The following is a 15,527-nucleotide window of genomic DNA, read 5'->3' as shown; positions in this document are numbered from 1 at the left end:
TGCAGATGCATCCACAAACCGGAAAGCTCTTCAAGAGAAAAGCAGCAGCAAGCTGTAACCTGGCATCTCGCCTAATGCAGACATGTCCGCACAACAGGGGAAGCACATGAGCAGGTGATCAGAGCCACCCTCTGCCCCCAGGCCAGGAGGAAAGCCCTGTCCACCTGTCTCTAGCTGGAGAACAATGCTATTTGCAGAGAGACAAGGAGCTGCTCACAGCACCATCTCCCACATAGTATTTATTGAACTTAGACAAAACGGCTGATCACGTTACTGATTCTGCTTTTGTTACAGCTGTGTAAGCTCAGCCCAGGGTTGCAGTCCCAGGGGACTTGAAGGCTTTGCAGGACCAGTACAGTTTGCAGCCATCTTCCTTGCTACCCAGCACATCCCTGCAGAACTGGCAGGAATTGCAGAGATGACTCAACAGGATCAGAGCAGCTCCTGAGGAGACTGCAGGTCCCCAAACACCCACAGGCAGGTGGAGTTCTGGGGCAGACAAACTCCCTGGCTCCAGTATACCCCATGCCTGTCTCCCAGTCCTCCTCGAGCACAGCCATCTGTACTGAAGCCCAAGGGGGAAGAGAAGCCAGGGCACACCTAAAGGAAGCGCTGCAGGCAGGACTTGGGGCTGCAGAGCCAGACAGAAGGCACAAAGGGCCGCAGGGCACAGGGGCCCAACACGCAGGGAGAAGGGGGGTCCAGGGAAGGGGCCCTCACCCTGGCTGGGCACAGGCAGCCCTGAGCAGCATGCCTCAGCTCCTTTGTGCCGGGGCCCTGCTGCTCCCTCGGGGCCAACCCTGCTCCCAGCTCCCTCCCCTCACCGCGCCTCGGGGCCGGCCCGGTCCCGGCCCCCCTCACCGCGCCTCGGGGCCGGCCCGGTCCCGGTCCCCCTCACCGCGCCTCGGGGCCGGCCCCGGCCCCGGTTCCCGGTCCCCCTCGCCGCGCCTCGGGGCCGGCCCGGTCCCGGCCCCCCTCGCCGCGCCTCGGGGCCGGCCCGGTCCCGGCCCCCCTCGCCGCGCCTCGGGGCCGGCCCCGGTCCCGGCCCCCCTCGCCGCGCCTCGGGGCCGGTGGCGCCGCGGGGCGTTGCGCGGCACGCGGCCCGTTGCTAGGCAGCGATGGCGGCTGCGGCCTCCCCTGGCCCGGCCCGGCCGTCGCCGTTACAGCCGCCGGCACACCGCGAACAAAACCAGTTACTATTATTAATTATTAAAAAAAAACAAACTGAGAAGGCCACCCACAAGCTGGCAGGGAGTCAGCCCGTGCAGCGCTGCACCGGCACCCGCCAAGACCCACGCTCCCACAGGCCAGGAGGGTTCAAACCCCCGTGAGCACCAAGTCCTTAAAAATAATAATAAATAGCAAAAGTGTGGCCTCTCCTCCAGACGCCGCCAGATCAGCACCTCCATCTCCATCCACTCCTGCCCGCAAGGCTTTGGGACTAAATTAAGATGATGCAAGTGTATACACAGACGTATATCTATAAAAAAAAATAAAGTATCACGTATGCATTTCAAAAAAAAAAAGATTTATTTTTTCAAATGAATATGGTTCGTTTACAATACACCCAACTTGATGGTATCTAAAGCCAGCAGAGATCTGGTGACTGCTGTGTGTACTATACATCGTACAGAGGTTACAGATGCCTACGAGAGGGAATGAACAGTGAGAAGTTGACATTTTACTGTGCGGAAAGAAAGCAACTCTTGCAACAGGTAGAAAATTTTGGCAAGAACAATTTTTTTTCTGGAAAGGGGAAAAAGGGCAGAGGACACCGCTTCTGCTTAGCAAGTACATCTCAAACACACACGACACATGGTTTCCCTCCCACCCGCATGGTTGCAGCCCACATCCGCAATACAAATAGGCACACATGGTCAAGATGGTTAAGTAAAAATAAAGGCTTTTTACCAGTTCATTTGCCATCCGTCTACAATCTATTTGTGCAATGTCTCAAGTCACAGCTCTACAAATCCCTTTTGCTTTAACCACACACACACCACCCTCCCCCCCAGTTACCTTCGCAGTGGGAACGGTAACACCGAAACAAGAGGGGAGCAGTTACCAGCGTCTGAGAAAGAGCAAGACATACACATTGAAGGGAATCTCAATCCACTGGACTGGTTTAGTAGAATTTTATTCTGAAAAGGAATCCTGAAACAGCACAATATTTTATTGTATCAATTTTAAACATATGGTATTAAATATGCAAAATTTATATGCACGACATTGCTTCCAGCAGTCTCTTAAACAAATACAGCTTGATCACTAGCAAGGTTTATGGCACACACCATGCCACCTGAGCCACCTTCTCCTGAAGATACTTTAATACCCATATTGGCTCATAACCAAATGCTACCAATTACCATAAAAGCTTTAAAGTAATACCTGCTGATAAACAATGGTCTTATTTATGATCAGACACCTCCAAGGCCACGTAAACAGCCTAGTTTTTCCCCACCACAAGCAACAACACTATTCATCCACCAACTGGCTACCTGGGGAAGCTTAACTGCTTACACCAAGGGAAGAAACAAGAATATAACAGACAGGAGGATCTGTACCCTGTGAGCCCAAAGTGTGTCACCCAACCTGCGAAACGCAGGATCTGTACACCAGTGTTGCTGGTGGTGGCAGTAGGGGCTGGGCAACAAGCCTGTAAAAAAAAAAATAAATCAGTATTTCAGACCAAAACCTTGTTCTGCCAACTCTATTGCTGTGCTGAGGCTAGCTTTTCAAAACTGCCTGCAAAAACAGACACAAAATGCAACTTTCTAGAAGCAGGTTTTTCTACAGGAAAACAAGGCTAAGCTGTCTCAAGGCTAGATTCAACACTGAAGATGCAGAAATGAGAACATCTCGCTGAAAAACAGAAATCAAGTCCAAAGAAAACTAAAAACTATAGCCACTGGAGGAAAGCGATGTACAAAACCCAAGTACCCAAAAGAAGCCATTCTTCACTGCAAAGTTGCCAGAAATCAGAAGACAAACGTCATTTCCAGCAGTCTTCCTCTCACCGAGGTTTTTTGGCATTCAATTTCCCGAACCACTGAAAGAGCCCTAGTCAAGTTTCCACTTTGCTGGCACACCATCAGGTTCAAAAACTTCCAAGAGATTCTTTAAATCTAGCATTGCTCCAGTAGGTATTACTTTGCTATTATGCCTGAGTGAACACTAACTGGCAAGGCATGGATTTTCTATCAAAGAAACTGGTTTTGAATATATTTAAGAGATTTGCAAGTGTAAGCATAATGAAAGTTTATTAGTAGTATTTAACAGCTAAGTTTTGCACACCTGTACTTAAATGGTTGTGGACTTGTGATTTATAGGCTAGTGCAGCCCTAAACTCAACATACAGTCATATTTTTCTGTGTTGCTAGATAGTATTACAGTAAGTATTAAGTTTCCAACTGCCAAATGTGTTTGAAAGACATATCATTCTCAGCAATAAAAAAAACCCAAACAACTTCCATTTAAATGAACTCGCCCTCTGACAGTCTGTTTTGCAACAAATGGATTATCTTAAAAGAAAGCAACAGGTAAACAACATGGGATCAATCCCAACAGCCTTCCTCAGGCAGAGCTGCGATGAGATGCAAGTAAAGAGCACGGGCTCACGTCAGAGACTGACTCCAAACAGAACTGTCAATCAAAGATGAAAATTTGCAAGAAGGTGCACAGAGGTCTGTATCAAGAAGTTAGCACTTCCACAATGTGGTTCATCCTCAGAACACCTAACAGCCAGCTCTTGTAAGGCGATGTGAATCATCATAAACATTTTCTAGACAGGGTGAAAAATGAGGCAGAATCGTTTACCCAAGGTCAGAGAGGGCACCCATTTCAGAGCCAGCGTTGATACCACAGTTCCTGGCTGGATAGCTCATCAATATCTCAAAACTGCATCAAATATAATTTATTTGAAGAAGCTCTTCCGTTTCAGACTGAAAATCCACTTTTTTAGCAGCTTTAAGTACAAACTAGCATCTAAGGACACAGGTGCCTAACTTTATTGCAGCACACAGTCTACAACAGCCTTCCCTCTACTAGTATCTCGATATCAGAGGATGGGGGATCTTCTCTCCCCTTGTACCACACTTGGCTAACTCTCCAAACCCAAGAGACCATACGATTTTGTTGGCAGACATCACGACCCTCAGCTGCTGGCAAACTGGTTCTTGAAGAATCCTGTGATGTTTAATCCCCACCTCCACATTCCTACCTAATCAGACCTCTGCACTGCTCCTGGACAACTTTCCTCGTGTCCTTACAGCCACCAAACGGGGTAGGGGGAAGAAGCAATGGAATGTATGGAAACCTGCAGGAGCACAGTGAAGACATCACTGGACAGGCAACATCCAAATAAGGGCAGAATTAATGATTCTCCTTACACAGAGAAACATATCAAGGTTAAATCTTATTTAAAAAATTGCAAGTCTACCAGGAAGTATGTTTATTTGATGACATCACTCTCCAGAAACGACTTATTTTAAAAGCTTCTCCTCTCTGGGTAGTTCCCATTCACAAGTAATTCAGGGCTCACTTTAAAGTAGTTCAACACAAAACCAACTCCAGTCTGACCAAGGACTTCAAGCTTTAAAGCAGGTCAAGAAAAATACTATCCATACTACCAATGCAAACACAAGTTTTTCCAGCTCTGTTCTTGATCAGAAAAAGGCACATGCTTGCTCTCAATGAGTTCAAGTCCAACACAAACAGTTCAAGACACCTAAGCTAATGTTTGACATTCCCATCAGCTTCCCTGAAGGGCTCAAGCTGACCACAGCTTACCTGCCATCCACCCAACTCCTACCCAGTCCTTTATTTCTACAGGCAGTTGCTTTCACCACCATCACACTACCACTGCCCTTCGCGTCCAGAGCTGATTCACCTTCCACACAGCTACAGCGTCCTCAACATTGCTAATTCTATATAGGCAGTGGAGGGTGAGTGATCCTGTGGAGGAAACAGGGAGGTAGGTAAGAGCTGAGGAAGAGCAGAGCAACTGTAGTGCTACAGCAAAATTAACTCTACAACTGCCTGCTGCTGTTTTCCTTGGTAGCCAGGCACACTTCAGTGCGAACCGCGTGAAAATTGCAACCAGACATCTACCAGAGCATCTACGTTTTACGGAGGGGTCAGATATTGCTCACAAAACCCCTTGGCTCCGTTGTTTCAAATAGCACCGATCTACTGGAACTTGTATCTATTTCAAACCAAGTAAGGTAGCTTCAAGGTTTAGATACAAAACACACAGTTTGGTTTAACTATACAGCTGTTACAGGCACTGCCACCTGCTTCTCAGCACGGTCCTTTTAGGAGGTGAACAGGCACTCTTAAAATACAGGAAAATGCTTTTCCCCTCATGTAGTAGTTTTTGAAGTAGTCATGTGGGGCCTTTTTGGGTCAACTGTGGATGCAAACATACAGGTTTCTCTAGCAGCTTGAGATTTTTTTCAGTATACTCAGCTTTTTCATTATAAGGACAAGTTTCCTCCTTGCATTTTCTAGAGCTTTCTACTATTGGTTTAATAGCACAGTCACCACTATCACTTCTCCTCTTCATAAAACATATAGCCAGGTCAGTTCAGTTTTAGGATTAATCCCAGCACGGTTCACTATGAGTAGCATCAATTACAGCAAACCCTCAGTCTCAAACTTTGCCAGGAAGAAGGATGAATTAAAACTATCCATGTGCACTAGACTGTTGGGTTGGGGTTTTTTTGGTTTGGTTTGTTGGTTTCTTTGTTTGGTTTTTTTTTTTTTGTTTGGTTTTTTGTTTTGTGGTTTTTTTAAATTTTTTTTAAAGTATTTTAATAGCGTCTACGTTTTCAGTGGTTTATTAGCTTATGTATTTGAACTGGATACTTTAAAAGATCATGCACCCTCCAATGAAAGCAACAGAAACATACAGAACATCTCTACTGCAACTAAACCCATGTGTGCTATAGTTGATCATCACCAAGGCAAGACTTCTAGAAAGAAATCTGTGCCCAGCAGAAACCAGCACCATCAGATGCAACTCCATTTCATTTTTTCTGACAAAAAGAAGAGACAGCAAATTCCTTCTAAATCTCAACAGCTTCAGTATTAACTAAATGTAGACAGAAAATAAACCAGTTGACAGGCAAGGGAAGAGATGGAGAGTATTGCTGCAAACAAGCTGATGGCGCAAGATTTTTGGCCCTTTTTAGTCTAAGATGAAAATGCCTACTACTAAAAGGGAGAGAAAGACACAGTTTTGGCTCAGAATTTAGAGTGAAAAAATGCTTTCTAAATCCTAGCCTAGTAACATTAAGAAACCGGGAATATAAAATAAGTTAACATCATTGCAAGCTTAAATACCAACAAAGTGGCATTGGGCACTGTAATAAGACAAAGTCGGTAACAGACTACAAGAAACACCAGTTCCTTTCTCTAACTGGAATCAGAAGAAATCTACACAGCAAAAAGATACTTGATTCAGAGTCTGTGGGTAGCGTAAGCAGGAGTGCTCTATTGCGCGTTAATCTGACAGCGTCCCTTTCAACAAAGAGGTGTGGGCAACTCCAAAGAGGGTCACTGCCCCGCTCTGGGACTGTGTACCCTAAATATTCTGATCACGTCCAAATTAATCAAATCAAAAAGTCAAAAAGCTCTGCTTTACTCCTAGAAAAAGTCCAGACATGAACATATTCCTGCAAAGATACCACTCGCAATTGAAGTGGGAGTTTTGCGCTTAAGCTCCTGATATTCAAAAATGTCCTGACATTCAAAAATGTCCTGACATCGAGTTATTCTACATCTTAAATGCCCAATACTGTATGAACAGTAATAAAATGAACACAAAATCATGTTAGTTTTAAAGAAACAAGGTACCAATTAAAAGTAGTCTTGTCTATCAAGCTGTTTTATTCAGTCTCCTCTCAAACACGACTGGTTAAGCTGACTTTGGAGAAGAGAAACAAATCATTCAGAAACTTCTCCCACCTAAAAAGAAGTGTTAAAAGCAACATACAGACCACACACAGACCTATGAGCTGCACACAGATTACCAATAAATATACAGAAACACCACAATAAAGGACAAGGTTCATCATAAAAGAAAAGTCTGATAACTGCTATTAAGACCATTACAAAAATGAAAAGTGTGTATTTTTTGCAGGCATGTGCAAGCACATTACAGTGTAATCAAAGCAGAACTTTGCTATTATTATTACTTTATGCAGCATTACAAGGTTACTGAGGTGCAGTGTTTTAATAGTCTAGTCTACAGCTTTTCCTGACGGGAGGAATGCTCACCAAACTCACTATGGACCCACACCCTCTTCCACCCCCACCCCCCCCACCCCCCCCCCCCCGAGTAGGGCAGCATCACCCACCCCACCAAGCCGCTCCCACTCAGAGTACCAAAACTCCTAGAGCTAGGAATCAGAAGTCCCGTCGATACACGCACATCGCTCCTTCAAACAACACAAGCCACATGAGGTCTGCTCACAGCAGGACTAACCATCTCCTAAGTCTTCAGACAGCTTTCGGTTTGTCTACTTCACCTTTGGGAGCTTGCTACATCTAAGAGACAACATCCTTCAGGAGCTACGGATTCCCTTTCGGCACTAACCACATCCCCCCCGAGTCCCATGCTGTTGCTCCTCCTATACCCACCCCCCAACACCCCCACACCCCCCTCAATGTGAAGAGGTAAATTGCATTGACTAAATCAAAACCGATTCTAGCCTACCAGCTGAATTTGGTGATCGCTCCTCAATGCCTCTCCCTCCCAATGAAAACACCTTCCTGGTTATTCTTGGTCCTGACTCAGAGAAGCTGATGCTTGAAAGTACCTGAAAGATACCATCAAACACTTGGCATTTTTCAATAATTTATCTTAAATTTTCAGCCACGTACAACTGGAAAATAAAAATCTACAGCACCATCTTCTAAAAAGGCACTTTCTGAGGACTGTCTTGCTTAAAAAAAAATAAAAATCACTCCAAACTTTAAACAGCGGAACTGCTTTGTTTCAAAAGGACCCTAGTGTAACTACCCGTGTCAGGTGAGGGGGTACCTCTGACAAGATCTGAAAAGGCCAGGGCACGCGGGATGGAAAGTGGATGGAGTCTCCATCAACACCCTTATTTCTGTAAAACTGATGCTTCAGTATTTTCCCTCGCAGGCCTCTCCCTTATGATTCCTTCCCCTCCATATGCACCTTCGCCTACTCAGGGACAACAATTTGGTTTTGTTTTAGTGTCACAGAGATCAGGATTCTTGAGACTCTGCTAGGGAGGTAAAACATAGGATCCTGTACCCATCTTGTTCATACCTCCACTACTGAAAGTACAAAATCTTCTACTAGCGGAAAGCATCAATTAGCTCAAGCTCTAACCACTCTATTCAGGTTTACAAAAAAAAACCAAAAAAACACCAATGGTAAGTGAATTGGCTACATGAAGTTTTATTTAAACATGTGCCCAAACAAAAATGATATCCTAACACCTAGTATCAATCTAAAGTACCATCTTTGGGTAAAAAAGAAAAGAATCCTTCCTTTTGATATCCCTATGGATTTTTCTTCATTAGATCCAATCAACCTGCCAGTAGCAGCCACAAAACTCCACAGCACTGAAAGGGAAAGAGTATCTGCTTGGCGTCACCGGAGACGAAGATGGCCATTTAGAAACAACGATCTCTGAAAACGGAATTTATAGTTTCAACATACATAATCTGAGCTTTTGATTCCTTGGTTAAAAAAGTGCTTTGAGTAAGGTTCTAAACCCTCAGTTCACAAAATGGGGAAAATATCAAAAGAGGACAAGATATGAAGAAAGTATAAACAACAATAACAACAAAAAAAAAAGGCCTCAAGCTTTAAGTGTAGACTGAGCTTGGAATTTCACCAGAGTAGACTTCAAGACTAGTAGAAAACCAGTATTCTTATCTGGAATTTGTATGAAGATGACTGTCTGGTATCTTATGTGTGAGCATTTTATAGGACAAAAATTCACAGATGAAGAAGTGGAAATAGCTTAGGACCAATAGCATCTTGAAATAACTTGACTGACAACTTCCAGAAACCCATTTTACTCCCGAAAACCATTTTTGTGGCCAAACTTCCAAAAGGATGCCAGAATGAACCCTAGAAAAATAACTCTTGGATGCGTTTAACCAGATTACACATTGAACAGTAATACAGCGATCCTGAGTAAAATGGCCACAGCTGAAGTGCCCTACAAAGGAAAAAGAAACCAACCTACTTACAGTGAAGTTAAGTCATTCCGTTAGCAGATGTTGCAAGTTTTAACGTCTCAAACTATAAAACACTCTACTTCTCCCCAAATCCAGATCTACTAGTTGCCAGATGGCAGGTTTTGGCAAGGCTTTCTGCCAGGTTAGGAGAAGCGTTGCCACCGGCCGTGGCTCCCGCTCTCAGCAAGGTACCAGCACCGCGGCCGCAGGCTGGTGTGGCCGATGCCCTACGGCTGCTCCTGCCCCAGCCCGGCGCTGGGGCCCTTGTGCGTGCTCCCATCACAGAAGCAATTAGTGGCACTTGTACTTAACAAGTGAGGTCTCGGTGCAGTCAACTGGTACAGTGTCTTAGGAGACAGGAACCGTTTTTTTCTCGATAGGCATAAAAACAAGGCCAGTCTGCCTGCGAAGTAAGTAGAACTATCAGCCTTTGCCCACATTCCTCTTTGGACTATACACAGACAGCTCCCAGCAAGAGAGGGGGATCTGGTACGCCACTCAAGATTTCCCCAAACAGCACATAAAATTTGAGATTATTATTATTTTTTTTTAAAGGAGAGCAGGTACAAAAATAAAAGAAATCCATATACTCTGAAAATATACTGGAAACTGCCACCACAGATGAGGTACCATTTATCCCGACCCCCCACCCCCAAACTGCAAACATCAAAATATATATGTTCTTAAACAAAGGAAGAACATCTGGCTATTTAATCTCAGTTAAAATGACAGCACCCTTTGTTACACTTGATATTTCACACCATTAATTCTCTTTTTTAAAAAAAAAAAAACCAAGATACCTAACTAACCTTGATTCCTTGCTTATCTCCTCATTCCTTAGTGCAGTAATTGTCCATCTCCATTTAAATAAATATAGCAGCTACAGCATCATAAATGTGTGGCCCTCACAACGTCAGTAACTTGATATCGTAATAAAAATAAGTATCGGCACTTTACGTAGATATTTGCAAAACCAAGAATAGAGATTAAAACTTCCAAATACTCTTCACATGAAAACCAGGTAAAATGCTAGCTTGACAAGTAATCGAAGTCATTTTCCCAATGAAGTTTCTTTAATTTATGTTTCGGTGAAAGGAGTGAGCAAAAAAGCTTCTCAAATCAGTCACTGAGCGTGGGCAGGACGAGAAGCATACAGTGTCTTTGAAAGGAGTGTTAAAAGACTTTTTAAAAAGGAATTTTCATCTAAACGCCATAAATCCCCAAGAAGTCTTTGTAAAATAGTTTTCTTAACAACAACAAAAAAAATCTCTCTTTTAAAACACTCTTCTGTAAAAAGCCTAACCTCAACCTTTTATAAACAGAACTACTAGCTAGAGCGCTTCTAGGAGAAAATCGTCATGTCACCGACTAAGAAAAACATTTGAGAGACTTACTCCGAAACCATCGTGCTCAAATTATTTCGTTACACCGACCTCCCTGCAGCAGGTTTATCTGAAGGCGCTGAAAGGTAAGTGCATTAAGAAGTCAAAGAGCGTGGCTGGGCCGCCCTGGGTCCGCGGGTGCAGCTGACGAAGGCACACGGCTCCCAGGACCCCCGAGACTCTGCCGAGTCCCCCTTGGTCACCCCCCAAACCTCCTCTCTGAGGACCCCCAAAGCCACCAGCCAACTGCCCACTGTCACGACTATTTCCAGTGCAATGTTAACTTTGCAAAGTTAGTCTTTTTAAATTATCTTCCTTGACGTTGGGAGATAAAATATGTATATACACTGTTTAGTAAAGCTCTTGGAGACAGTGTTGCGAACAGCACTACAAACATTTCAATACAATGTACAAATGCACAAAATACAGTACTTTGTTTTCTGGCAGAAAAAATGGGGGAGATTCATGCCTGTTGAAGCAATACGGGCTCAGATTTTAGGCTCAAAATACAGTATATTGGCAAACAGCGGATTTCATGAGAATGACAGGAGATAAGCTACTTATACCGACCCACTGGTTTTCATGTGGAGAGCAGGTGGAGTTCAGAAGGGCTGGGATAACAGCAATGCCCATACAAACGATCTGCAGTATATATACTATGAACCAGTGCAAATAAAAACAGTCAAAAATGCAATTCACGAGTTTACAAAGTGCAAAACTCCTCAGTCCTCTCGTTGAATAAATGCTCGTCTCTGACATCTTAAATATTGTTTTACCTTTAAAGTGGAATGAAAGAGTCCCATTGATTTGTTTTCACATTTCAGTGATTTAACATGTTAGAACTATCCCAGCCCTCTTTATTTGCAGAGTGAAATGAAGTTACCAATAACTTAATTTTAAAAGGAAAGTCATTATCAAAGAGGAAAAAAGCCTAAAAACTTTTATTAATTCCAGACACTTTACTGATGTCAAATAGATTTAACTAAGCATGTAAAAACTTAGATCTTAATAAAAAACTCTTTCCATTTAATTCAAATATCCTCCACATTTCAAAGCCAAAAATATGGCCAATTCCTTTGTTAAATCAAAACACTGCAGTGACAAGTAAAGCTTGCAGAATTCTAGAAGCATTTTTGCTATTTTTTGATTTAAAAAAGGAAAATTCAAGATTCCTTCTGACTATAAAACTTTCCTTTCAAAATTAAGGCTTTTACTTTGTCCTTTTAAAATCATGGAGGTGTCCATTCTTCCACAGTTAGTGGTACAAACACTGCTTTAATACAGCTCAATGGACACAGTTTTCCTTTAGAACGCTTATTGCACTAAAAGATAGCAAAACAAGTTGTCAGTTTTTTTAAAAATAAACATGGTTACATTTCTAAAAAATAAAAGTTGATGTTGACCATATGTTCTGTAATAATTAAATTAAAGCATTATTATTACTCTAATAAATATAAAAGAAAAAAAAGGAAGCTAAACTTCAAAAACACATACATATGAAATCACATTAAGGTGTGAGAGGCAGCAAGTAAACTAGCATTTTTCTTTTTTCCCAAAAAGACCTTAGCTCTAAAGTTTCAGTTCTGGTGTTTACTGTATGTAATCCCATAAAACTTGGGACATCTGATCTCATATGAAGCTTCAACATATTTGTCTTGCCAGATAGAAAATAATTGAAACTTTTGGACTAGGTAAAACAGCAGCTTTAGTAAATTCACCAGGGAGCAAGAAAGAGTTTGGATCACTACTGCCTGCACATAATACCACTAGCTTCTTTGTTTGCTTTTTAAAAGGGAACTATTGGAGCAGAGAACTCCAAAGCTTTGAAGAAAGACACAAAGGCAGCAGTTGGCTAAATTATGTTCAAATTATTGGATTAGTGTGCAAAACATCTCCCCCCCCCCCCCCCCTCAATTTTTTCTAGCTAGTGCTATACATTCAAATGTACTTGGATATGTTCACATTCGAATGCTTGATGGCAATACTGAGAAAGATTCCTCAACGCACTGGGGTAAAACAATTACTTTTTTTTTTTTTGCACACTTCCCTCCCCCAAACAATCATTGTGATTGTTTGTATAAAGGTGGTTTGCTATTTTTTTTAATTACACCATTGATTTTTTTTATTATTAATTTTTTTTTTTGCAAAGATAGTTGTGCTGCCGAGCAACTTGAGGTAAAGGCATAAGAGGGTTAAACTACGAGAAATAATAAAAAAAAAATAATAATGATGGCGGTGCTTCCTACAGGAGACCGCGCCGAAAAAGCAGTTGGCTGGTTTCATATTGCATAATAGTGCTGTGTTCCTCGATGAAGTAAACAATCTTCCTTGTGTCAATTTAAGGGTTAGCCTCTCGCCCCTGCACAGCGTCAACTTCAGCATGATCGGAGGCACACCCCATAAACCAACCCCACTGGAAACATACATTGTATGTGGCTTATTTTTCAGTTCTTCCTTTCAGTGAGTATGCTCCCATTTTATTGACTTAAGCGAAGTACATCGTGCGTAAGGTGTCTTGGTGAATCTGTACAGCCTTCGCGAGGGCCTGTGGATCTCTCCCATTGCTTTGTCCTGAAACATGGCTTCCTTCAGCACTGCAAGAAAAATGAGAAAAAGACAAGCAGGGCTTTAAATCATATTAATTGGGATCACAAAAGCCACCTTCACATCTCTTCAATGTTTAGGAAAGCAACAGGGCAATAGTAATAGAACTGGATACTGAGAAAAATCTACTTGTCTATTCACCCAGCAACCTCAAGGCTTTTGACAAATCCCTTTACCTTCGCTTAGTTTGTTCATCTAAAAATAAGCCTGTTACAAATATACTGATGGCCTGAAGGTTATGAAATACTTCTGACATACAAAACAGAGGTAGGTAAGCAGAAGGCACTTAACATTTGCTTCATTCATGACTAATTCTAAAGCAAGAAAGTAAAAGTGTGGCTCAATTCCCTCAGACCACGTCAAATTTATAACAGAATACTTTATTATTAAACCTAATTCTTTTAATTTGAGTGTTACTCAGCAGAATCCACCAACTCACTCTTGTCTGAAACTGAGCAGCAGCTGTCAGGAATGATTCTCTTGAGACTAGTCCCAGAGTTAGCAAAAATCAACTGCAAAACGAGCAGTAATTATCTATAGTCAGATGGCTTTATGCCTGCCAATGGAGCAAAGACCAATGGGGACAGAAATTTAAGCACAAATTTTCATTTACCTGTCATGTTCTTTGTCCACAAGATGGTATCGTGCTCTGAATGCTACCAGGTGAGCATAATACGCTGGTGCAGGTATAGAAACTGATCGTGTACAGCGCACATATGTGTGGCAGAGCTGGTAAGTCAGCAGCTGAAGTTCATCTGCAGTAAAACAGTTATCATCCCACAAAACATGATAGTGTGAGGGACGGCTGGTACCCTAAGAAGAAGGGAACATCAATTCACTTATCTGGCTTTTCCACAATCAAGTCAGATTTTTCAGTTCAGAAAGGGTCAGACTATCTAGTCTGAACACCTACATAACAGCAGCCAAAGAAAATTCAGTCTTATGTCAGCCCCAAGTGTTTTTAGAGATGAATAAGACTACTAAAATTTACATGATTATGTTACTTTAATTATTCCTGCTTGGAAAAAAACCCACATGCCTTCTAGATAACCCTCAACAATCAAAATCTGCTCTCAACATGACTAAACCATGATTATATTACCTCTTAACTACCTTCAATTAAAACTGTTTCTCACTGAGAAGCATTTCTCAGAGAAATAACTGCTGCTTTTAACTCTTTCGCATTCCTCGGCACCCTAACTTGAAGTACAAACACCAGAAACAGTTCCAGTATTTCGGAGGTTACCTATAGAGCTTCCTTACTCCCACACAATGTCATCTTTCCTACAGGTTCAATGGTTGCACTGCTCTTTGGCATTATGCTGAATCAGATTTTTACATGTCACTCTCATGTCAAGATTCCCCCCAGACACACACTTTCACCACCAGTACTTTAACGCTTCCTTTACAGATCATGAACAAGTACTGACCACTGAGTATGGTTCTTGGGAACTCTTAAGAGAACTGGAAACCAGTCATAACATTTTGTTTAGGTTGGGTGGGCATGTTTTCTTTTCCAGTTTTGAATCATCGCAGTGTTTTTTATTCAGGAGTTCAAAATTACTTTTCCACACTTAAATCTCTAACATGTGACAATATGGTCAGACTCAAATGATAAAAATGTAAAGAGTTCATTTCCCTCCATTTTTTAAACATTCTGATACAATTTTTGTCATTAAGTTGACTCTCCACTGTATTGTTGGCAATACCACCACCTTGTTGGATTTAATTTCCACAGCCTGTAACTTACTAGTTTGCATACAGTCAAAAAAAAAAAAAAAATAAAATCAAACATTGCCTTCAGTCTTATAAACTGTTTACATTTGAAGATTTGATTCAATGCAAGTTTCATTGTGGCTATAAATCAGAGAAGTAGCAAGTTTTACCTTCAGAAATAACAAAGGCACAAAATAAAGTGACCTCTACAATAAACTTTAAAAAGCATCACTTGCCACCAATGCAAGTTTAAAGATGTAGCAGAGACCACCTCTTAAGCAAAAATACTATTGGTCCCACAATAACATGGGATCTCAGACAAAATGACATTTCCATATAAAGTAATTGGAACACAAGTGTTACAAAACAGAGAGAAAAACCGTGCTCTAAATTCACACTTGCCTACAAAAAAGAAATCGTACCTGTATTCCAGCATGGCTACAGAGGTAAAAATCAAACTCATATGGGTGTGTAATGTCTGTATCTACAGTTGTTCCAGCTGGAATATTGCCACTTCGTCCAACCTAGAAAAAAGGTTTTGTTAAGAAGTGCAGCTAACAACTGTCTATACATTTCAACTGTAATTAAAAATACAAGATT

At 42.0% G+C, this 15,527-nt stretch overlaps 1 protein-coding gene across 6 annotated transcripts in view; it reads right to left on the bottom strand.

The window, feature by feature from the left end:
* The window catches only part of AGO3 (argonaute RISC catalytic component 3), a 43,344-nt gene that overhangs the window by 120 nt on the left and 27,697 nt on the right, over positions 1 to 15,527 (bottom strand). Inside the window, exons 17-21 of one of the 6 annotated variants that reach the window (XM_037381885.1) lie at positions 15,350 to 15,451; positions 13,825 to 14,024; positions 10,620 to 13,201; positions 7,718 to 7,820; positions 1,748 to 2,656 (exon numbers count right to left, since the gene is read on the bottom strand). In XM_037381885.1, coding sequence (XP_037237782.1) covers positions 13,093 to 13,201; positions 13,825 to 14,024; positions 15,350 to 15,451 — 411 coding nt within the window. In that variant the 3' untranslated portion in view covers positions 1,748 to 2,656; positions 7,718 to 7,820; positions 10,620 to 13,092. Of the gene's footprint in view, positions 1 to 1,747; positions 2,657 to 7,717; positions 13,202 to 13,824; positions 14,025 to 15,349; positions 15,452 to 15,527 lie in introns of those variants that run through there. The other 5 variants (XM_037381887.1, XM_037381886.1, XM_037381888.1 and 2 more) reach the window with 5 other exon arrangements.

This window comes from Falco rusticolus, chromosome 3, assembly GCF_015220075.1.
Source record: "Falco rusticolus isolate bFalRus1 chromosome 3, bFalRus1.pri, whole genome shotgun sequence".
In the NCBI taxonomy this organism is placed as follows: domain Eukaryota; kingdom Metazoa; phylum Chordata; class Aves; order Falconiformes; family Falconidae; genus Falco; species Falco rusticolus.
The sequence above is the reverse complement of the archived record's forward strand: the minus strand, read 5'-3'. Positions and strand labels throughout refer to the sequence as shown.